We start from the raw sequence: 8,455 nt of genomic DNA, 5'->3' as shown, positions 1-8,455 counted from the left end.
TCTGTGACTGGGATATTCTAGCCTCTCAATTTACACCTGTTTTATGTCATATTAGCTTTTCAGGATCCCCTCCTGAAACATTCTCTAATCCACCAAGAATGTGGAAACGTGCTAACTTGGTGGCTGCAGCTCCTAGCTGACTGCTTTGGCTTCGTGGTTGCTGGATTTCCTGCACAGGGCGTCCGGTGCCTGGAAGGGCTTGGGTGAAGATGTCTTTCATAATGACTACTATTGATCTGAAAGACATCCAACTGAGAAGACTTTCAAACCTAGCCCAATCCACGTGGCTACTCCTCACTCCATTTTACCAAAGGCTTTCAGTTTCATCTTATTGACTTCCCCAAAGGAACTAAGTGGACAACCTGAGAAAAATTGAAGTTCAATGACGTCACACAAAAGCCAAGGTCTTTGACATGACCTCGAATCTGCTGAGCCAAATAGCACTAGCTTAATGGCCCAAGTTGCCCCAGGGAAAAAACGGCAACCTTCCAAGGCCCCAAGACAGGTGATCATTTGAGCTCCAAAGCTGAGAACGGAGAGAACACCTTCCCTATCCAGTAAAGTTACAGGGAAGGCCGAGCCGGGCGCTGTAGAAATAACTTCCGCCTAGAAAAAAGTGTCGTCACGAGGCGAGCTTCCGGTTCCACTCTGTCCCGTGGACCGAGACCTTTTATTCCAGTTGGCAGTCGTCCACACCGCAAGGCCACCCCACCCAGCTGCTCCCTCGGGTTTCTCCACACCCTGCGGAGCCGTTCGCACGTCTCGGGGGTGTGACAGTTACGTGGCGACGTCACTTGGGAGAACGGTGCAAAGCGAGTAGCGTACCCGTGATCTTGAGGGACTGGAGCCTTGTCGCGGAACAGCGCGCCGAGCGCGTGGAGGCGGGACTAATTTATGACTGACGTCCACATCCACTTACTGCCGTTCTGATTCCTTCTCAAATAAGCCAATGAATGCGACGACGGAGACGGCAACGTGCCCTCGCCGCCAGAAGTGGCTCCGCCCCCTCCACTAGGTTGCCCTTTGGTCGCCATGTTTAGTGTGGCTACTACCTCTGCTACTTTCGGCTCTTTTCTGGCTTTCCGATGCCCTTGCTGAACTCCTTTCAAAGTATTTCTTCCCTTCCACTATCAAATTCGTCTTCCTTGGGCTTCCTTCTTGCTCGCTGCTTATCCAGCCACACTTGAAATGGCAGCTGGAGGCGGGGCCGAGGTGGGGGGCATGCCCGACGCGGTGACGTCAGCGCGCTGCGTGTCGGCAGGTGGAGGGAGAAGGGAAAGTTTGGCCAGTGCGTGGGGCTGAGGTGGAGGGCGGGACAGAGGGGCTGGGCCCAGGCGAAGCTCTTGTCGCTGCTGCCGTGGAGGCCGAAGCCGGGACCTGGGCCGGGGAGGGGAGTGCCGGCCGGCAGAGGAGCAAAGAGGCGAGGTTCGCGGGTGCTTCGAGCCCCCCACCGCTCTGCCGCGCGGCCACCCAGCGCCAGGCGCCGTCCGACCCGTGGCTGTTCGCGAGGCGGTTGGTGGGGGCGCGGCGGCAGCGGTTGGGGGTGGGGAGAGGCGCGGCGAGGAGAAGAGAGAGGTCAGTGAGTTTGCGGGAAGACCGAGTGTCGTGCCGCCGTCATGACCGAGGACTCCAGTGCCCTGCCCTGGTCCATCAACAGGGACGATTATGAGCTGCAGGAGGTGATAGGTGAGAGCTGGCGCCGCGGAAGGGGGAGGCGCCGCGCTGGGCGGCGGGTGACACGCCGGAACGTGGGGTCCCGCGGGAGTTCGGGGAGCGCAGGACTCCCAGATATTCGTGGGCGCTCGAGTGGCCCGGGGGTTGGTAGGGCGCGTGGGTGAGGCTCGGGGTTTGTGCAGCTCCTGCAAGGCGTGGAGGGGATTTTGAGAGGCGCGCCGATGCGGCGAGGTGGGGTGGGGTCTGAGAGGCTCGTCAGAGATTTGTGTGGCGACAGATGTTTGAACCTGAGCCACAGATGTGTCTGAGGAAAAAAAGAAAAGTGAAGATGTGGGACAGGCCTTTACAAGGCGTTGCGAGGAATGGGGTGTTGCAGTTGGGGGCTCGGTCATCTATTTATGGGGTGATAGGTTAAGGTGCTTCTGTTCAGTTCTGCATCCGCGTGAGAACCCCCCGGGAAGTGCCAGGCATTGCTCGGGTGGAACTTGGGAGCCTCTCCAGATGAAGCTGCAGGTACGGCACTGAGCGACGTAGACCAACTTACGACTGCTTGGAATTGACTTGCCAGCCAGGGAGGTAGACATTAAATAAGTAGGCAAATAAAAAGAATTACAGGTTTTGGCAGGTGCTAGCCAGGAAACAAGCAAGATGTTCTGAGAGAGAGTAACGTGGAGACCTGGTTGGGGCCATTTCAAGGAAGATGCTTTTTCTGAGGTGTCGACATGGAAGTTGAGCGCTGAAGGATGAGAAAGAGTCTTGAGGGCAAAGGGAAGATTGTTCCTTACTGAGAGATGAGGAAATGCAAAGGCCCCAGAGAAGGGGAAAAGCTTGATGTGTTTTAGGACCCGAAAGAAGACTGGTAAGCTTAGAAAGGTAAGAGAGGAGCCAGATTTTAGGGACCTTCTCAGCCTAGGAAATTTTAAGTGTTATTGGAGGGTTTCAAGCAGAGACATGATAAGATCCTATGGGTCTGGCTGTTGTGTGTGGAATGGATTTGAAGGGGGTCTGGGAATACCAGCTGGCAGAGATCAAAGCTTGCACAAACATGAATTGTAATTCTCAGAGAGGCACAGTGATTGGGGGAGGGTGGGGACTGGGGATAAGGGGAGTATTTGTTGGACAACAATAATCTAGTGATCTTAGAAATCAAAAGGGAGTGGGTCAGCAGACCCCTGTGTATTGGAGGAAGAAGATTGTCTGCTTTGCTAGATCAGCATCCCGTTCTAAATTAGTTTTATAACAAAGAGTGGCTGAAAACTCCTTAGCTGTCTTGGGGGTTGGGGAGAGTGACTGTTTATTGCATTGTGTCAGTGTTTAGAGAAACTTTGTCACATTTCTTTTTTTTTTTTTTCCCCACTTGCTTCTTGTATCAGAACAAATCTGGGGTAAGATTTATGTGAAGACATCCAGTCTTTTTCCTTAAGTTGCTTCATGGATCTGGTCCTTACTACATGCTGCATCTTTGATCTGTACTGGTTCATTCTAAAGATTGCTTCTGAGTACTCCATCAGAATTTCATATTGAAAAAAGGGATTAAGTGGGAGACTCCAAAATGATGTCTAAAAAAGCAAGGAAAAGGGGTCTCTTATCATTTTAGAAGAGGAATTTTGCTTTACCTTTCTGGTAAGGTGTACATCTTTCTAGGGTGGAGAGTAGCATTGTGGTTGTTAATGCTTTTGGTATTAAGGTGGCACAAGGCTCCAGAGCTTTAGAAACTTGTTGATTTGCTATTCTCAGACCAATAGGGTGTCTGTGAGTGAGCAAAAGGGAGGCTCAGCCCTCTGGGATAGGGTTAGTCATCTTCTCACTCCAAAAGTTAGGAACTCTCATATGATTTGACCACCTTAGTTTTAAAAACAACTTTACTCTGAGATATAATTTCACCCATTTTTTTTTAGTATAAAATTAACCCATTTTAAAGTGTAAAATTAAATGATTTTAGTAAATTTATTGTGGTGCACCAATCAGTATAATCCAGTTTTAGAATATCTTCATCACCCCGGTGAGATCCCTCGTGCCTGTTTACAATTAATCCCTGTTCCTACCTCCAGTTTCAGGCATTCGCAAACCTTTCCAACTCCATAGATTTGCCTTTTCTGGACATGTCATGTAAATGGGATTGTATAATATATAGTGTTTTGTGTTTTGCTTCATTCACATAGAATAAAATTTTTTCATTTTTAAAAACAATTTATATACCATAAAATCCACCTGTTTTAACTGTACAGTACTATAGTTTTTTGGGTGTTTTTTTTTTTTAGTAAATTTACAGAGTTGTTCAGTCATCACCACAATCCAATTTTAGAACATTTCCATCATTCCAAAAAGATGTCTCATGTCCATTTGCAGTCACTCCCTGTTCCCACCCCCTGCCGAAGGCAACCACAAATCTACTTTCTGTCTCTATAGATTTGTCTTTCCTGGACATTTTCCCATAAATATGATCATATAATACGTGATCTTTTGTGTTTGGTTTCTTTTACTTGGAGTAATGTTTTTTGAGGTTCATCCATATTGCTGCCTGTATTAGTGCATTATTCCTTTTTATTGGATACCACTTGATGGTCACTGCATTGCTCCCGCCTTTTGCCTATTTTGAATAATATTGCTGTGAGCATTTCGTATCAAATCTTCAGGTGAACATGTTACATTTTTATTGAGTGGAATTGCTGGGTCACATGATAGATTTATTATATGCTTAACTTTTTAAGGAACAAATTTTTCAAAGTGACTGTGCCATTTTACATTCTCTTCGGCCATGAATGAGGGTTCCTGTTTCTCTGCATCTTTGCCAGCATTTGTTGTCTGTCTTTTTGATTAAAGCCATCCTAGTGGATGGGAAGTATATCTGATTGTGATTTTTGTTTTGCATTTCCTTAATGACTAATGATGGAGAGCATCTTTTCATGTGCTTATTTATTAGCTTTTCATATCTCTTCTTTGGTGAAATGTGTATTCCAATCTTTTTCCGGCTTGGGTTGTCCACTGGGTTGTTCTCTTCTCACTAAATTATAGAGGCGAGTGTGAGTGTTAGGTGTCTATTCATTCTGAATATGAGTCCTTCACCTGATACGCGATTTCAGATATTTACTCTGTCTTTTCATTTCCTTGGCAAGGTGGGACAGCAGGGAGTCAGGACTTGCTGGATCTTAGTTCTCTGACCAGAGATCGAAAGTGGCCCATGGCAGTGAAAGAGCCAAGTGCTAACCACTGGACAACCAGGGAATTCCCTTATTACAGCATTTCCTCCCCCCCCCCCCCAATTTTATCATTTTCTTAATGGTGTCTGCTAAAGCATGAAAGTTTTGAATTTTGGTAGAGATTATTGATTGTGCTTTGGGTCTTGTATCTAAGAAATCTTAACTAGCCCAACATCACAAACATTTTTTTCCTATGTTTTCTTTTAAGTATTATAGTTTTAGCCCTTAAATTTAGTCCCCTGATGTATTTTGAGTTGAGTTTTTTGTAAGGCATGAGGTAATGTTTTACAGATGAAGACACGTGCATGCATGCTCACTCAGTCATGTGACCCCAGGGACTGTGGCCCCCCCAGGCTCCTCTGTCCATGTGGTTCTCCAGGCAAGAATACTGGAGTGGATTGCCATTTCCTTCTCCAGGGGATCTTCCCAACCCACAGATCAGACCCAGGTCTCCCACATTGCAGGCAGATTTGTTACAGTGTGAGCCACAATGGAAGACTTAGAGATATTATAAGTGCAGGAGATACAGGAATTGAACGTGCATCTCCTGCATTGGCAGGCAGAGTCTTTAACCATTGAGCCACCTGGGAATCCCAAAGACACAGACATAGAAAGGTAAAATGACTTGTCCAAAGTCAGAACTAGTTATGGGCACAGTTAGTACTGGTGTCCAACTATTGCCTAATCCAGGATTCTTGTCCTTGCATCTGCATTTTGATTGATTTTTGGAAGTAACTGAAAGATGGTGGTCATCATCCCACCTTAAAGGAAATATCCTTACAATGGGGGGAAAAAAAAAACTGGAGCAGATTTTTTGTAGATAACCCTTTTAGTTAGATTTATTCTCTTTTGCGTATCCTGTTTTGTCATTTTTAAGATGTTTTCTTTCTTGTTAATGAGTTCCTAGAAGTTCCTAACGTACTTCCACTACTCCACTCTTCATACACTGTGTCTCACTTCATCTTCTCAAAAGGGAGGAAAAAAAGTTTTTCCTTGAACTACAGCTTAGCACAAGCAGCAGGGGCCAATAAAACACTGTACAGTTACTCTAACTTTGCTTCCATGCTGAAATGTTTGAAATACAGTATTTTGTAATAAGCTCTAAGTAGTTTTCAAAATGGATTTTTGTAATTTCTCCAGATTATACTCTCTTTTTTTCAGGAAACAAATGATCAAAGTCTGGAAAAAAAGGCTTGAGGGAATCTTTTGAATATCTGTTTTCAAAGATTCTATTTTAAGGAAACAATATAATGGTATCTCCTTTTTTATCAAAATGTATATTTATTTGAACTATAATTTTTTTTTACATGTGCTTCTTAGAACTGTATTTGTGGGGTTAGTGTCTCATGTTGTTTTGTTCTCTCATTTTCTAGCAGAATCCTATAGAGAAAAGAAAATTCCCTTCCTAGAACATAATAAAAAAGTATAGGTTGGGAATTCAAAGGACTTCCTTTTAAAAAATTCTATTATCTTAAGCATGTTTTGGCAAGGGTTTGAAGTTCTTTAAGTATGATTACTTGTAAAAGATGTAGTATTAATCTCACAATAATCATTCATCTTTTCAGTGTTTTTGCACTCCTTCCTAGTCTCTACTGTTGTGTTAGAATTTCTGACCAGGCGTTCTGCTGTACTTGATGCAACTGTAAGAGTATGGACTTCGGGGTTGAACTGACCTGGGATTCAAATCCTGGCTTTACCTCTTGCTACCCATCTGATCTTGGGCAATTTATTAGTTTTAGTTTCAGGTTTTTGTCTGTAAAATGGGGATAATGGTACATATGTCACTGGGACTGTTGTATGGAATTACAAGTGTAATTGTTTATAGGAAGCTTTTAGCTCGTATTTATTACTCCATACTGATGATTGTTATCCCTTTGTTTTTTTCTCCTTCTTCCATTTCCTACTTTTTGGTACTGCCATAAAATGTGAAATACTACATGATTTGAAGTCTTCTAACGCTTGTAATCTTGTAGTATTTTGAATCTGTTGTAATGTTTTTTGGAACATCACTGAATCTTTTTTTTTCTTACTTCCAGATCTCATTCAAGTTCAGATGGCTTTGGGGATTTGTTCTGGACATGGTAGTATACTGTGTAAGGCCCTATATTGCCCACAGTACAATGTATTGGCAAAGTGGGAAATCAGTCTGACAAAGGCTTTGCCATGTTGCTTTTGTTATCATGCATTTTGAAAAATCTCAATAAATATTTAGTGTTTACCTCAGCCTAGGTTTAGAAAACTGTTCTTTAAGATCTGTTTTTAGTAAGGTGTGATTCACCAACCTTTGATACTTTGGTGAAGGCATCCCACTAAATTTATTCTCTACTATCTCCCCGCCTTTTAAATTTTCATCAGTTGTTCACTAGCTACACCTTTGATGTCTAAAGTATCAGTTACCAAGTACAGATTGCAGGATCCCACCTGTAGCTCCTCTATTAATGTGAAAGACATAATATTCCGTTGATAGAGTGATGTTTAATGGTTAGTGTATTTTCTCCCCTGATTGGAAGACTTTGCTATGGTAACATTTTCAGGAAGCCACATTGGGCCAACCACCTCATAGGGTTGTATCAAATAGGGATTGCACTTGACTCTCTGTAATGGAAAACAAATAATAGTGGCTTAGTAAAATACTCTTTTGACTCCTTTGTATGATAGGAAAACTGAGGTGGCAGCCTGGGTGCTAAGCCTTCACTTAGCACGTGACTCGCATTCTCAGAGTTGCAAGATAGTTGTTCCACCCCTAGCCTTGTGCCTGTGTTCCAGACCAGAAAAATATGGCGAAAGGACAGAGTCACATGACAACTCAGGTGGTTCCCTTTCAAAGGGCTTTCTTTCCTGGAAGCCTTACTCAGTGACTTACATTTCCATTTTATTGGGCAGAACTGTGTCATTTGGCCATTTGCAAATGAAATGACGCTTTTTATCCAGCACATTATTACTTCAGACAAAATAGGTCAAGGATCTGTTTTTAAAGAAGGGATAAAAAGAAATTTAAAAAAAAAAAAAAAATTTGTTGTGACCCACACAAGTCAAAAAAAAAAAAAAAACAAAGAAGGGAAAATTATATGTTGGATAGGCAACTAAAAATGTTGGCCTTGTGTTTTTTGTTTTTGGTTTTTAAAATTAAAATAGTTAAATAAGACATTGCAAGTAAGTAATTTAACCTGACGTAATAATCAGTTAATAAATGTTAGCTTTAATCTGAAGAGACAGTTGCCCACCAGTCAAGAGCATGGTGTTGAAACATCATGTAGTTCTGGTTTCTAGGCCCTTCTGTGCCCCTCAGTAATTAATGACCTGTCTTACCTTTGTTTGCCTTGCTTTGTAAGATCAATAATACCTAACTCATGGAATTATTGTGAGAATTATATGGAAAAAAAATGCAAGTAAACAGTGCTCAGCGTAGCATTTGGCACACAAAGTAAGAGCTCAATAAATGTTAACCAATGCTCATGACGGTAATAATGAGGTAACGCCCATGAAATCTTTGTATGGAGAACAAGCATGATTTTTATGATATTTTTGTGTTTGTTCTACCTCAAGTGAGCAGATTTTTTTTTCTTGAAAATGTATGCTAC

General features: G+C 43.1%; 1 protein-coding gene across 1 annotated transcript in view; it reads left to right on the top strand.

The window, feature by feature from the left end:
• The first annotated feature begins 1,268 nt into the window (after positions 1–1,268).
• OXSR1 (oxidative stress responsive kinase 1) overlaps positions 1,269–8,455 on the top strand; it is a 106,338-nt gene continuing 99,151 nt past the window's right edge. The window contains exon 1 of the mRNA XM_043442339.1: positions 1,269–1,686. Coding sequence (XP_043298274.1) covers positions 1,617–1,686 — 70 coding nt within the window. The 5' untranslated portion in view covers positions 1,269–1,616. The remainder of the gene's footprint in view (positions 1,687–8,455) is intronic.

The sequence above is a fragment of the Cervus canadensis genome, chromosome 22, assembly GCF_019320065.1.
Source record: "Cervus canadensis isolate Bull #8, Minnesota chromosome 22, ASM1932006v1, whole genome shotgun sequence".
NCBI lineage: Eukaryota > Metazoa > Chordata > Mammalia > Artiodactyla > Cervidae > Cervus > Cervus canadensis.
Note: the sequence above shows the minus strand (reverse complement) of the source record. Positions and strands in the feature narration are given on the sequence as shown.